At 36.8% G+C, this 16481-nt stretch overlaps 1 protein-coding gene across 7 annotated transcripts in view; it reads left to right on the top strand.

Annotated features, from left to right (window-relative positions):
* kiaa1109 (KIAA1109 ortholog) overlaps window positions 1-16481 on the top strand; it is a 292965-nt gene that overhangs the window by 114154 nt on the left and 162330 nt on the right. For all 7 annotated transcript variants that reach the window (XM_078405533.1, XM_078405525.1, XM_078405561.1 and 4 more), the window contains exons 25-29: window positions 4860-4979; window positions 8504-8784; window positions 12139-12389; window positions 12636-12891; window positions 13338-14163. In XM_078405533.1, the coding sequence (XP_078261659.1) occupies window positions 4860-4979; window positions 8504-8784; window positions 12139-12389; window positions 12636-12891; window positions 13338-14163 (1734 nt within the window). The remainder of the gene's footprint in view (window positions 1-4859; window positions 4980-8503; window positions 8785-12138; window positions 12390-12635; window positions 12892-13337; window positions 14164-16481) is intronic.

Here is a 16481-nt window from a genome sequence, read left to right as displayed (position 1 = left end):
TGTCTTTTCATATTTCTTTGATTATTATTCTCACAAATGAGTGTAAATTGACTGGCCTTTAGTTGCCGAGCATGTTCTTGTACCCATTTTTGAACAAGAATGATAGATTGGTCATTTTCTATTCTCTGGCATTTCCATGTACACGTAAGGATTATGGGAAGAGTTTCTGCAATTTGCATCTCTACTTAGCAATGCAGGATCTATTTCATGGGGATAAGCTGCTTTCTTTGCTTCAAGCTTAAAGAGCCTGTACAATAATACATCCTCATCAATTTTCACCAATTCTGTTATATCTAATACCTCAACTATTGAGATTTTTGTAGCATTCTCATCCTTTATAAAGATTGGATCAATGTACTCATTTTGAACTCTAGCTATGCCTTCCCGCCTCATCAGGTAGATTACCTTCTATATCCGTGATCAGCCTCACCTTTCCAATTATTATACATTTGCTATTTACATAGCTAGAGAAAACTTTGGACTGACTTTTATATTAACTGATAGTTTCTTCTACTTTCACTTTGGTTATTTGTTTTGCCTTTTCAGTTTTACTCACAACTTACTATATTTAGTCTGGTTGTCACTGGACATTTTGTCATACATCTTGTGTTTTACTTTCATCATTTTTTTCTATCTCTTTAATCCAAGAATCTCTGGTTTACGTTCTGTTACTTGCATCTCTTGTGAGCAGGTGCTTAGTATGTGAAATATCTTGTTTGATGTATCATCCAAGATCTGGTTAAATTAACCCATCAATACTTACACCATACAACAGTGCAGCACAGGAACAGGCTAGGTCCATAATGTCTATACTGACCATGATGAGAATTTAAACTGCCCATCTGCCTATATACGGTCTATATCCCTCCATTCTCTGATTGATTGTTTATATTTCTGCCTAAATGCCCCATAAACGTTGCTATTGTGACTGCTTCCTCCACTTCCCCAGGCAACTTGTTTCAGACACCTACCACTTTCAGTGTAAAATGAAACATAATTCCCGTTGGCTCTTGTTGTAAATCTTCTTTCATTTCCCCCCCCTCTCACAGTAATGCTTTGGCCTCTGGTACATGACATTTCCACCCTGAGAATAAAGAGTCTGACTCTTTCATATTAGATTTAGGTTTGTTATTATCACGCGCTGATCAAAAGAATATCTACTGTAATGTGATGGCTCTTTTCTTGCTTCCCAACCCTAACCACATGGATTTTTATGTATGACCTGTCGAGGACATCGTTGCTCTCCAGTACTGTAATTTCTTCATTAATTCATGCTACCACTCTTCCTGTTTTTTTTGCTTCCTATCTTTTCTGATCATCTTGTGTCCTGGCATGTCAAATGTAAACCATTTTACATTTAATTCAACTGAATCACAGTCCCACATAGTTATTTAAACTTGCAGTTCACCAATCTTTAGTCATCTCAGTTTATGGGCTTACACGCTTGCAGTCTAATGTAAACTTATTTTTGATTTTCTTGTCATCTCTCTTAGTCTGCTCCCCTCTAATGGTCTTCTATCTAATCCATTATTCCTATTTGACAATGCAAATCTACAGGGTCCCATATTCCTCTTTTTCATTTCATACTCTGGTGCCCTTCCCCCTGCCAATTTAAATTCAAGCCCTTCCAAGCATATATTACCATCATTGTTATGACATAGGTTGTGATACTGTTATGGTACAATGTGTCCATGTTAAACACTTCTTTTCCTGCCCCAGAACTGGGTCCCAATGATAATTTTGTATGGGAAGTATAATGCTCAGTTGATTAAAGTCCTACGATGGGGAGCCAGTTATCAACTTACTTTCTGATCGATTCTAGTTTGGATTTGTTGGTGGGTTACACTTTTCTGTTCTGTAAAATTAATTCCAGAAGTGTAGGTGATGAAATAATAATTTTAATCTATTGCTGGCATTTCATGTTCCCTCTCCAAAATACGAAAGGAAACTGGAATGTGCTGCCCATTTTCAAATCACTTTAATTTCATGGGCAAAAACATAGGAAATAGAAACAGAACTAGGTCATGAAATCCCGTGAACCTGTTCTATCTTTCAGTGGAATCATAGCTAAATGGCACTTTCTAGCCCATATTCCCATTTATCTTCCTGCGAAGGGTAGTAGGGGCAGATTAATTGGTTTGTTGTCAGTCTCTTTTAATGGGAATATGAATAAGGTCAGAAAATTTCAATTGGAATTCAGTCACTTGACTTACTGTGATACCCCTCAACTTTTGCTGAATTTATTAAATTACATAATGGTATTATTTCTATGTCACTTGCAAGTAAAATTCTTGATTAGACCATTTAACTCTACAGTAATTATATTTTCTGTTCTTCATATGCGCGATCAAAAATATTTTTCATTTTGAAATTAAGTGCTTTAAAAATATAATTATTCATTTTTTCTTTTCAACACAATTGTTTTCAAAACATTCCAAATCAAGCTATACTTGATGTACAAAAATTGGGTTAAATTAAATATAGCCTACATTTGATTTGTTTAGGTGCAGGTTAATATTTGATATCTTTGCACATTTGTGAGTTGTTTCAGTTACAAAGGGATTGAAATGTGATTTGACCTCAATTTACTTAATTTAACATTTCCATTAGTGTATAGTATTTTAGTCCACTAGTTATAAGAATAATTTCCTTTATGGCTAAGGATATATAGTTTTTAAATTATATTTTGTAATTGAAATCTTCTTGAAGAGGCTGCATGTAATCCCCAATAGATTTAGTTTGCTTTCACTTTAAATGTCTATTAATAATGTACCTATAAATGAAAAGGTTAATTGGCAATTATTAAAAGTCTGTTGGGCACACTGAACAAAGGGTTCTAAATTAACCAGTGAGCTTACTTCCAGAAATGCTTCAACAGATGTGGAACTAAATTGAATAGATTAATCAGTTTAATATTGTTGCTCATCAATTTTTTTGATATTCTAAAGCAAAGCTCCAGGAAACTCAAAAAATTGTATTTTCTATTAAATGTTACTATTTTAATTTGACATCTCCAATAAATGCAAACATAAATAAGAATAAATTAATAATTCTATATGTGGACTAGTGATTTCAGATGTATTGCCATATTAATTTGTGATTAATTATTAGAATGTTGCCAGTATTTCAAATGGAGTGAAAATATAATTCGTTGTTTCTTAATGTCTTTGACATGTGTGGATATAGGTTTCAGAAAATGAAAGGTTGTATGTTTGGTAAAATGTTACGCACTTGGTTGTCTTGAGGATTATCTTCTTGATCAAGTCCTCTTCCGAAATTAAATGAAGTCTGTTTGCTGAGTAATGTTTGAAAAAAATTGCTTTGCAATAGAAAACTAAGTGAAGGAAAGAATTTGTGATGACAACAAAAGTTAGTATCAGTCCTATAATAACAATAATATTACAATATAATAATCAGTACTAAATTACTTAATGTAATTCAAAGCTGCATATTACACTAATGTGTAGCTTCAAGTTATATTTAATACATTAATTTTTGATTGCACATTTTGTCAATAGCACTGGGTAAATCAGTTATACTGACCCGCTCTTAGTTGCCCTGAAGTTATAGATGTTCCTTATGCAACTGGCTGTCAAATGATCACATCCCCAATTTTCATTTTGGTCATGGAGACTGAAGGAGTAAGAACTGCTTATCGAGTTGGCACGGCGCATCCTGCGGGCAGCATATGATCCGGCAGGAATTGATGTCAGTGATTACAAACCAACCCCTTCTGTTTTGACTTGATGTAGACAGTTATTTATTTTCACGTGACATCTACAACAAATTGTAACTAACTTGATTGCTGATGCCCCATGGACCCTGTGGAAATGGATAAGAAGTAGATTTTAACCTCTGTCCTTTATAAAAGTATGCTTAAATACTGTCTATCTGTGTTGGAATGTCATATTTTTTTGTACTGAAGGCTGCCATATATATTTGAATGTTACTGATTACTATTTTTTCATTTAAACTGAGTGAAGCAGAAACAACCCCCCCCCCCCAACTTACCAATACCACCTCCCCTCCTCACTCCTACCTGATACTTGAGAGATGGTTAGAAGACTGAAGTCCTATACATCAGAAGAAAAGGGGATTTACACATTAGTACTTTGAAGGGAGGAAGATGGAGAGAGGATGGAGTGGAATGGACGAGTGGCCTAAAATTTTGTATGGAGCCAGGTTAACCGTGGTAATGTGCTGAATGGAATCAGTGCTTAAAGAGGTGTAACTAGTCAGTAGATGAATAATACTTTGAAACCCTGCTGTCGGCCAACAGACATTATTGATTTCTGGCATCCTTCTGCTCACCCCAAAAGCAAAGGAACAATATGAAAGTTTCTACATGGCAGGTGCAGAATAGGTGCAGAAGTTTGCAGTCAGAATTTGTTGTATGATGATTTTATTTGTGCACACAAACCATGCAAGAAGCATGCCTCCTCTCTTCTGCTCATCACAAATTAGTTGTTGAATATGGATCATGCCAAAAAGCAAGATGCTTCATCCACATGAATTGTATTTACACTCATGATCCAACAGAATGTTTATGCATGCCCCCATTCTCCATCCAGCAACACTTCTTGTTTAGGTTGCTAAATTCTAGAATGGATTTGCTGCATCTTGAAGTGGCTCAGTTGCAAACAGGTGGTTCTGAAAAAGCACAGTGATCCCAGACTGTCTATTGTTGCCAGATTTAGGGAAGCAATGGTTCAGAATGAAGATTCAATGAACAAATTGGAGAATTTCAGATCTGGGCTAAAGTGATGACTTCACTTTATTTACTTATGTTATCAAAATGTGCAATGTTTGTTGATGTTTCAGCACATGTTTTATTTCTGATTTCTTTTGAATTTCATTAGCTGAAAAGTATGCCTGGACCGTGTCAGAGATCAGACGATTTGAAGTACACTATGACTCGCGTAGGAATTGATGGTGCAGATCTTTTCATTGTTGAACATGGTTGTGCAGGCAATTTAAAGGTATTAATTTATATTTCATTTGCTTCCAAACCAAAGAGAAATATGCTGTTAATTGAGCTATGGATGTCTTGCCACAGAACTAAAATTTTGTAAACATGGCTTGTCTTTAGTAAAACATTGAGAGCTATGGTGGCCAACAGTGATTGGTTCTGCTGATGGGACTAGGTGATGGAGACTAGGATTGTTATGAAGAGTATTGTTGGTATTATAGAATAAGACATATACATTTTTCTTCTATATTCTTTATTGTAAACTCTGAGAGCTTCATATTTTATTTAGCTATGACATTTTGTGTCTTAAGGTAATTTACTTTTTTTGCTGCAGATCACAAATCCAAGGCTACTAATTCAATTGAAGGACAATCTTATCAATATTTAAATTATGTAAAATAAAATAATCAATCCAGAGTTTCTAATTCATTTATTGCTTATAGTTAAGTCTTGTGACTCTCAATGCTCTTAGTCAAACCTTAGTTGTAATTATATGTATGTGAATGTCTTCCATATCTATATAGATTTTCAATATATAGTTTTTTGTACTACATACATTGTGTGAATGAATGCAATTAGATATAGAACCAGCTAGATATTAAGAAAGATACAAGGAACTACAGAGTATGTAGGAAGGAACTGCAGATGCTGGTTTAAACCAAATATAGACACAAAAAGCAGGTGTAACTCTGCAGGTCAGACAGCATCTCTGGAGAAAAGGAATTGATACGGTTTCGGGTCCAGACCCTTCTTCAGACTGAGAGTCAGGAAAAAAGGAAACGAGAGAGATAAAGATACAGATATAGAACAAATGAATTAAAGATATGCAAAAATTAATGATGATCAAGGAACGATGGAGCCCCCAATGGTCCATTGTTGGCTGTGGGCCAGGTGATAAGTTATACAGACAGTGTAACTCAACAGGCTGGCAGTGAAACTAGTACGGCGACTAGGATGGGGGAGTAACAGAGAGAGGGGATGCAGTGGTTACTTGAAGTTATTGAAATCAATATTCAGACTACTGGGTTGAAAGCTGCCTAAGCAAAATATGAGATGCTGTTCCACCAATTTGCATTTGGCCTCACTCTGACAATGGAGGAGGCTCAGGACAAAGGTCAGTATGATGATGGGAAGGAGAGTTAAAGTGTTTGGCCACTGGGAGTTCACATAGGCCAAGGTGGACTGAGCAAAGGTGTTGAGCGAAACGATCACCAAGTCTGCGCATGGTCTTACTGATATATAGGAGTCCACACCTGGAACAGCAGATACCGTAGGTGAAGTTGGGGGAGATGCAAGTGAACCACTGCCTAACCTGAAAGGACTGTTGGGGTCCCTGGTTAGAGTTGAGGGAGGAGGTATAAGGACAAGTACTGCGGTTGCAGGGGAAAGTACCTGGTGCGGGTGTGGTTTGTGTGGGAAGGGATGTTAACCAAGGAGTTAACCAAGGAACAGTCTTGAAATTGGTTTACAAATCAACACAAATACTGAAGTGACTTAACAGGTCAGGCAGCTTCTCTGGAGGACTTGGATAGGTGACATTTTGGGTTGAGACCCATCTTAGATAATGTTATCTAAGCTTATTAAGCTCGATGATTCAATGCTCTTTGTATTGTTTTGTACAGAGATACAGTGAAATGTTAAGTTAAGGTAGAATTTCTGTAGACTTTTGGAAACATTTATAAATTCAGCTGCTTAAATTCCATTGAAAAATCATGGACTGCTGGATAATATATCCATTATCTTTGCTGTTCTTTACCTCAATTTTTAAACTGCTGTTCAGTTCCCTCAGTGTCAATTTTGGTAAATTTCTAGAGGATTTTTATCAAATACCTTCTAAAAGATCTTGAAAATAACTTGATCTCCTGTTGTCTGTTATTTTTATAACCTCACCAAAGGTTTAGTCAGTGTTATAGGGCATGAGTTGTCTTCCATAAAGTGTTCAGTCATCAAATAATAGATTGTGTGGGTGATAGGCATACTGAAGTACAAACCTTGCCGCTATAAAGAATTTGAGAGAACTTCAAAAGATTAGTTCAGGTCACTGCATTATTCTCAGCTACTTCATTCAAAACCATGGAAGGGAAACCATCTCATTTGGAGATATTTCACAAATTGTCACTATTTTTTTTCAATTTATTAATTTGTTTATACAATTTTTGGTGAGCTTCGAACCCTGACCCAGAATTGATTTCCTCAGCAGCTCCAGCATGATTCTTTGTAGCTGTTGCAAACACTGGTATAAAGTAATAGGTCTGCTATTTCCTCATTTTCATTTAGATTTTAATTGTAATCAGTTTATATTTCTCCTGATAATACCTTTTTTTAAATATAAATATACTTTAAATTTATTTGCATTTTTTCCAGGTTCTCCCTCGCTCTCGTTCTCTCTGACCTTTAAGTCTCTGTTGTGTCACTGGTTGCCTGTTTGCTACCAAAATCTGTTTTTTTTATTGTAATGGTTTAAATATTTTTCTATGTTTGCTTCTGGTATCATTTATGATTTCTTGTTGAATAGAGATCTTGCTCTTTAAGGATACAAATTGAATGCATGCCAGCATTCTGTCATGTCTTTCATTAACTGTTTTATCTAATTTAACCCGAATTTTCTTGCCTCATTTCGTAGTTGCCAGTTTTGCCTAAACATAGAATCTTCATAATAGATTATTTATTATTCCTTTTCGAACATTACATTGAAGCTGATCACTTCATGAGTGTTATTAAATGAATCTTCAAGCACTGTTAGGCTGTTAAAATAGAGTTGAGTGTTTTATTGTCATATATCCCATGCGGAACAATTAAATTCTTACTTGCAGCATATATACTGAACTTTACATATGTATAGATGTGTAAAAATGAGGGAAGAGAGAGAAAAAGCAAACAAACTAACGATAATAATGCAAAAAGACATAACCAATGCCCCCAAGTCTATGTAGTTCAGAGCTTATTTGGAGATTGTTCTGTTTAGCCTGATGGCTGTAGCCATTAATGAATTTAAACAGCTTTTATTTCAGAAATATAATATTTTTGTAAGCCTTTCATCTTGTTGCTTTCTTTACATTTCTTCTTGTCAAATGTGATTGGACCTGAAGGTTTTTTTGTCATTGTTTATTTTCTGAAATCAGCTTTCAGTAGCTGTGGAGCTTTTTGCTCTATACTATAGAGCTTCTTGCTATACTATACTTTAGATCTTCTTGCTCCCCCTCTTCTATATAATTTGTTTGCAGTTGAACAATACTGATCGTTGTCATAAGTGTACAGGGGATCATAGAGCATGTTGCTGTTACTGTAAATGAGATTCTGCTCTGCAAGCTTGCAATTTGTGTTAGAAATGCCTCAGAATTTTCATTTCCTTTCTATTGTAGCTATAAAAGCCATATTAGGTTTTAAAAATATCTATGAACATAAAATACTAATTTAGATATGTACATCATACAGCAAAAACAATTTTTTGCAATCCATTTTAATTTCATCATGGTGCTGTATAATGTGCGGTATTTTCCCAATTGCTATTAATTTCCAATTCTTGTTTTCTAGATAGGAGCCATTCGCATTGGTACTTGTAATCTTCATAACCAAGCAGTTGGAGAAGGTGTAAGTGCTGTCATGCAAGATGTTCGATTGAAGCAATACATCGAACAATTTGAAAACAGTAGGCTTGGAGTTCAATCCACAGTACTCCGCCGGTCATATTGGTTGGAAACTGGTTCAGTGACATTTGGATTAATCACCGCAGATGTAGCTTTGGCTGCAGACCATCCTGCAAAACATGAAGTGCAAAGACTGTTCTTGGAAACGCACGATAACAGAACTAAAAGGTACAATACACTTATATTTATATTTATATGGAAAGGATGTTATCTTCCTCTGCACCAGTCAGAAAAAGCTACCCCAAATTTTTCCTATGACATGGTGACAAAAATGGAACACAAGACTCTAAATGTGGCCTCACCAGCATCTTATATAACTGTAACACTGATAATCCGAGTTCTTTACCTTCAGTCTGAATAAAATAAAAATACGAATACTGGATGAGTACAACAGATTTTATTCCACAGTGGGGTTCTTCCCATGAGGATCTCCAGCTACAATACAGTGTCTGAAAAGATCTCAACTAGGGAGAGAGAAAGAACATCCTTTCCACGATTGATTACCTTTTATACAGAAAGGAAAAGGCGTGTTACATAGGAAATCAACAACCAATTTCAATCTTAATACAATTCCCATGGTTACAGAGAAAACAAACCCATTAATACAGGTCACATGCTTTCAGGGAAACGCATCACCGAGAGAAGGCTTGAAACAAACTTTTCCTACTTTCACCCAAGCCCATGTTATTGCATCTCACAGGCCTGTGACAACTTTGGTCTCTCCATTAGCACCAAAAAGTCTGAAGTTATGTACCAGTCCGCGCCTGGAAAGCCCTACCAGGAACCACACATCACGGTGAAAGGGCAGAATCTACAGGCAGTCGACAGCTTTACCTATCTGGGCAGTACACTCTCGCGAGTGGTGAACATTGACGCTGAGGTCAACAACCGGATTGCCAAGGCCAGCGCTGCATTTGGGCGACTCCGTGAGAATGTTTGGGAGCGGAGAGGACTCAGCCTTACCACCAAGCTGAAGGTCTACCTTGCAGTGGTACTCACCACTCTTCTCTATGCCAGTGAGACATGGACTGTCTACAGCAGGCATGCCAAACAGCTCAACCGCTTTCACTTGAGCTGCCTATGCAGATTCTTTCACATCAGGTGGCAGGACAAAATTCCCGACACAGAAGTCTTGGAACGAGCCGGAATCCCCAGCGTCCACTCCCTCCTACGGAAAGCCCAAGCCAGATGGGCAGGCCATGTCGTCAGAATGCCCGAGAGTCGACTGCCAAAACAGCTTCTGTATGGAGAACTGTGTCAGGGCAAGCAAGCGCGCAGTAGGAGGATAGATGAAACGGTTTAAGGACTGCCTCAAAGTGTCCCTCAAAGACTTGGACATCAACCTCAGCACTTGGGAGTCTCTTGCTCTGGACCGTCCAACCTGGCGTAACAAGCTCACCACAGGAGCCCGTGCAGCAGAGAACAGACGCACTGCAGAGGCCCTGAGGAAACGCACCGCGCGCAAGGCCCGGGCTACCTCCACTTCCACTGCAGCACCCATCCACTTGTGTCCTACGTGTGGGTGTGCCTTCCGGGCCCGGATTGGCCTCACCAGTCACTTCCGGACCCACAGCCATCCAATCCTCCAACTGAAAGTGAAGTCATGGTCATCTTCGAACCCGAAGGACGAACAACATTGAGAAATATGAAAAACGTATCTATTATTCTGCAGCTGCATGGCCTTGCATCTAACTGCTTCAACATCCAAGCTAATACTACAAAACAGGGCACCCATTTAAGAACAAAGGAACCCTTTCGCGCCTGTCTGTTCCCAACCACTCTTAAACTAATAAACACATTCTTTCCCACTGATAACACCGTTCTGCAAACAAGCATCCATTTCACTGCTTTCTACTTAAAATAAGCATTAATTTTCTATTAGCTAAAACAACAACAAAAGTAACCATCTACAACCATCTACAACAAAAGATCAATATCTCTAATTAACTATACCAGCTAATAGCATCCTTATACAATATAGATTCTCAACATGACCTCTCAAATTCTATATTCAATATGTAATGTTAACTGCATGCAAATGGAAGTTTGAAGGTGGTGAACCTAGCATAGAGCAAAATAATTTAAGTTTGTTTTGGATCATTTGGCAACAGAAGGGCTACATAAAGGTGTGTTGCTTTAGCAAGACAAATCTGTATGATGATTGTAGACACAAAATGCTGGAGTAACTGATCAGTCTGAAGAAGGGTCTCGACCAGAAATGTCACCCATTCCTTCTCTCCAGAGATGCAGCCTTTTCCGCTTAGTTACTCCAGCATTTTGTGTTTACCTTTGATTTAAACCAGCATCTGCAGTTCTTTCCTACGCATTCTGTATGATGATTCATGTGTGACACTTAAAGTAATGCTTATTTACTAATCTTTGTTGAGACCTTTTCCTTTATAATAATACCTGGTTAGTAATCTAATTTAAGATAATACAAGTGGGTAATAAGGACCATTGATTGAGTCCACAGACTTGTTACAAAAGTTCATTTTTGTGTGTGTTTGTGTGGCTATTTGTGTCGGGTCATAAATTCAATGTACAATACCTGTGTGACAATTACAATTGTGGAAGAAAGTAGAGCGATCAGCATTTTTCCATTTTACCTAGTTACATACACATAAATTTGTCTACCAGTGAATTTACAACCATATAAATTGGATTGCCCTCAATCTAACTTGTATATCACAGATGTGGCACTATTTGCTACATTTGTGCATTTTCATTGTATAGTGTAAGGTTACGTGTAGCAAGAAATAAAAAGCACAATTAGCAGCGACCCATAGTTAAATTTCCAAGTAAGAATAGTTGAACCACAGAGAATGTGCTAACTCTTTAAATTATTTTCAACCACTGTGGCAATAATGCTGCTCCAGTGCCTTGGATTGTAGTGACGCAGAAAACATCAGTTTAGCTTCCTGTGACCTCATCTGGAAGGATACTTGTGCTCGTCAAATAAGGACAAGATCAGATGGTTCAACTTGGTGCACTGAGTTTTGATGTTCACAGTTGGTACAATCATCTGTGGAATTGATGTTCCTGCATGTGAACCTAGACTGAGCATCGAAACTCAATACAAGTCGAGCCATCAGATCGCTTGAGTAAGTCAAACCTTTTGGGCAGGGGAGGGAATGGGAATGATTGGCAGAACTTAAAAGAAAAATAAAAGGAAATTAAACCATTGGTGATGTGGCATCTTACAAACTTGTTTTATGGTTGATGAAAGAAATTTGTCAAAGCAGTCAATATGATAATTTTCTTTTATGTTGTCGCCTGGGTAAATACACATTAATGTAGAAGAAAAGCAGAATTTGGTTAAAAAAAACTCCAATAATATGCATGTTATAATACTAGCCATAAGAATAGTAAGTGCTTTTTTAGTATCTAGCACTTTGTTCTTTAAGAAAAATCTAGCATTTCACTTGCCATAGATTGAAGATGGCAGCTGTTGTTTAAACTGAACATCCATTGATTTATTATGGTTAGGTTTCTTTGACTGATGTTATGCATTCTTTGTTGTAGATTATGGTTTCTCTGGTCAGATGATGACATTAAAAATAAAAGAGGAAGGAACAAGTGCGGCTGCCTTGGTGGTTGCAAGTTTTTTGCAGGCACGTGCTCAGGACTAGAGTTTTTTAAACTGGATGAAATGACCCCCTCCACCAGTTCTGCCCACTCTGTCATAAATGCAGAATTGGAAATGTTCTATGGTCAATCACTGTTGCAGCCAAATGAATGGATAATCACTAAGGATACTTCAAAGACTATAGATGGTAATTTTTTTATATCCATGTACACTTCAAATATTTCTTGTGATTTACTATAAACCCATCTGAAGTTTATTTTTTACTTAATCTGAAGGTTTAAAATTAAACAATTGTAATCTATATGCAGCATACTGTTCATATCTATTTGTAGATGCATTTTGCCAAATCTTACTATTTAAAATTCAACTATCTAATAAAGCAGAAGTATGAGAAATTGTTTGTGTTGATGATACTTGTGTTTTTGTTGGTTAGGTAAGACAAATGGGGCGAAAAGAAAGGAATGGGATTCCAAATCATTGGGAACTGATTCAGAGAAAAAGAAACAGCACAATAATTTGCAGGTCCCTTTACAATCTCACAGTTCAACATCCTCATCTGAAGAAAACAGTAGTTTTTCTGCTGCGCTCCCCCTGTTGGCAAGTGAAAAAAACAGTCCTTCCTCTAATGCTGATGATAATATTATGCAGATACATCTTCCTGCTTTAAACACAGATGAAACTGTTGGAAGGTAAGTTAATGTATTGCATTGAATTTTCCAAGATAATCAACTATACATGTTATTTTGCATATCATTTAATTACGTGATCAATAATCAAATACTATTTTAATGTCTGAAGAAGGGGCTCAACAGGTAAAGTCACCAGAGAAGCTGCCTGTCCTGCTGAGCTACTCCAGCACTTTGTGTCTATCTTCATTTTATTTCAGCATCTGCAGTTCCTTCCTACACATTAATGGCTGTGAATCTTGGTAAGGCACGTTCCTGATCATAGCAGGTGCATAGATATCATCAGAGCTTAAGATTCTTGGATGTGCAATGGGGAAGAAAAAAATTTAAAGCATTGGGATTGTTTGTCCAAGTTACAAACATATTTTTGGCTGGAGAAATAATAGAAAGAAACAAGGGAATGAATACTTTCCTATTTATTAAAATGAAGATCACGTTGTGTTTTATAGTGGTCCAACAGATGTTCCCGGAAGCACTCCAGTTTCTCCCAATAATCAAGAGAAATCTTTTGCCCAATCTCCTTTGAAACGGCAAGCCTCTGTCTCCTCTACACGACTTGGAAGTACTAAGAGTTTATCAGCAGCCATCTTTGGTGAGCGGCAGCTGGCAACAATGGGTGTACAGTTCACCAGCGAAGTGTCGCGGAGCGATGAAAATGTTTTAGATTCTCCTCGCCAGAGAAAGAGTTTTGGTTCCTTTCCCTTCACTCCATCAGCAGATTCTAACACTTTTCATCAGTATCGATCAGTTGATTCCAGCATATCTGTGGCTGACAGTGAAGCATACTATTCAGCTGCTGAGGACTTTGACCCAGTCAGTAGCGATGAAGGCCCAGGAACTTACCCTGGAAGAAAGAAACGACGCCGGACCCAAGCAGTAGACTATAGCAGGAACACAATTTATCATAGTGTGGAGGGACCTTTAACTAGTTCTATTAATGGAGAAAACCAAGAGCTGAAACACTATCCCATTAAAGCTCATGCCTCTCAGGCATCTTTTGTTTCTGCACTTGAAGGGGAAGAGGAGATAACTGACCATTTATATATTGCAGAAGGCGAGAAAACTGTAGATAACAGGCAGCTGACACGACAACAGATTGTAATGTCTTCTTACTTAAATTACCTTACACAATTGCAAGTCTCCAACTGGTCAGTAAAACAACCAACAAACAAGAGAACATCAAAATCTTCTTTACATCGCCCTCTGGATCTTGATACCCCAACCAGTGAAGAGACATCCTCGTCGTTTGATCAGCTTTCTGTTCCCATGTTTAAGGTTGGTATTTTCTATTTTAAGGTTGGTAACATATTTTCTATGTTAATAATGAGCATTCTTTCTTGTTAGTTAAACTTGCATGTGAACATGAGGGTTGTTATTATTCATTGGAAATTTTTCATTTTGGAAAATGGCACTAAGGTGTGATGGTCAACAAAAATTGTATTCATAAAATTGCATGAGCAGAAGAAAATGTAAGGGGATACTTTATAAAGTCTGACAAAATAATACTGAGATGGCATTTTAAGAAACCACATAAAGGCAAAGCTAAAGCTATTGGTGGATTGCAGAGCACAGAAACCTCTGCTGCTAAAGATGGTAAGAGATGAAAGAATTGCATAAAAGGCCTAATTTAAAGGATGGGGTTGTTATTAGGAATGTAAGGTTAATTACAATAATAATGGACAGTGGACAGTGCTACAAGGGTTTTAAATAAGAGAATAAATAAGAGAATGAGAATAATTTTGAAGCCACATTTCTTAAATGACTGAAATAAATATCAACATTCAATCAATAAGATTTCTAAATTCTGAGTCCCCTGCATCTTTTTATTGTAAAGTTAATTCCAGTGCCATTATCCAGCTCTTCAAATCTTTATCCAATTTTCCCTTATGTGGTAACCTGCTCTATACAATACCTTCTCAAATTTCTCTCTTGCTACCGTGACAATATTAAATTCATCATCTAGTCACTGATTCCCCAACTAGACTTTTCTATCCTTTTTCAAAAAGCTATTCAATTAAATGTTTGCTTTTTCTACCTCAATTAAGAAATTGCACCCGTTCCCATATGTCTCTGTGTATTAATATTACTGATGTCTTTATGTGTGTGACATCATAATTTATTTAAAATAATTTTCAAGCTTTTGAGTCTGGAAACTCAATTATCTAGCTATTTGATCCTACCTTTCTAATTTTGGATGTTACTCCTTACCTAACTGCGTGCATTGTTTGCCATAATATTTTTTTAAACTCCCCACAATTTTCTTTTTGTTTCTAAGTTGTATTTATCTACATTCATCAATGTTTATTCTTTATCATTTAATAACTCAGCTGCTCATTTATGATGGGATTAGTTTCCATTCCTGGAAGTTTGCTTCCTATATTTGGGTTTATAAATTTGTGATTTAAATTTAGGGAAAATATCCAGTATTTTTAGCCAACTGCACAATTTAAAATAATCGATTTTAAATACTTTAGACCCTTTATAAGTACAGTTTTTAGTTTCCATGAAATAGAAATGTTTTATATTTTGACATGAATTATGCTTCAGGCTTTATGATAGTATTATTGAATATGCCCATTAAGGTTCTGCAGGAAAGAATTGCTTCTGAATCTCCCAACATCTGGCCACTAAGTTAATTTATTTGATTTTAATTTTGGCCAGAAGAATATCTGACCATACTGATGTTGTGATGCAATCTCCCCATAAGCCTTAGTCTTTTCAAACTACAGGTTTATTTACAGAATGGAAAAACAGGATGCCTTGAATCTGAAATAAAACACAAAATACTGGCAGTGCTCAAAGTGAGACACCACTTGTATGGAGGGAATTTGAGTTAACACTTTGGTTGTCAACCCTCATTTCAAAGGTATAGACCTGAAATGCTAGCTCTCATGTCCCTCAGCGAACATGCTGACTTAACCAGCAGAGTATTTCCTGCTTTTTTGTTGCAGGCAAATTTTCTTAATTTAGTCCAACGAGTTTACAAATGAGTTGACAGAGAAATTGAGGCAACTATATATGCACGTGGTTGTAGAATAACTAATACAAAACCGTTTACCACAGTAAAACAGGAGTAAATCTCCCACTAGCAGACCAGGCGAACCATCTATATTGATGTCCTCGATGGGCGAGAAGAAATCCAGTGGATATGTATTGAATCTCTGAAGTAAATTTAGAATTGGGGAAGTCCACTGATGATTGAACAGTGTTCAGTTAAATTTACAAATGTTCGGTTAAAAAAAGTACTCATCTTGTTTACAAAAAGACCGAGACAATGTTCAGTCACGGAACGGTGGATGGCAACTTAGATGCGATATGAATACTAGGCATTAGCCATGCAAAATAGAAAGGCTAGCCACCTTGACATTTAATGGTATGATCACTGAGGTTCCAACTTTCAATATTCTGATAAAACTGTTCATCAGAAAATATGAGCCTGAATATTTAATTTATGTGGTTGCAATAACTGGTCAGAGGGTGGGTAATTTGTGCTGAGAAGCTCACCATCTGTCTCCTTCAACTTTCGAACGCATTATTTCTGGATGAAAATAGCTTGGCACAGTCTGGGGCAAAATGGATTGTTTGATCATCAT

This window comes from Rhinoraja longicauda, chromosome 1 (assembly GCF_053455715.1).
Source record: "Rhinoraja longicauda isolate Sanriku21f chromosome 1, sRhiLon1.1, whole genome shotgun sequence".
Taxonomy (NCBI): Eukaryota; Metazoa; Chordata; class Chondrichthyes; order Rajiformes; family Arhynchobatidae; genus Rhinoraja; species Rhinoraja longicauda.
This window is presented reverse-complemented; position numbering and strand designations above follow the sequence as displayed.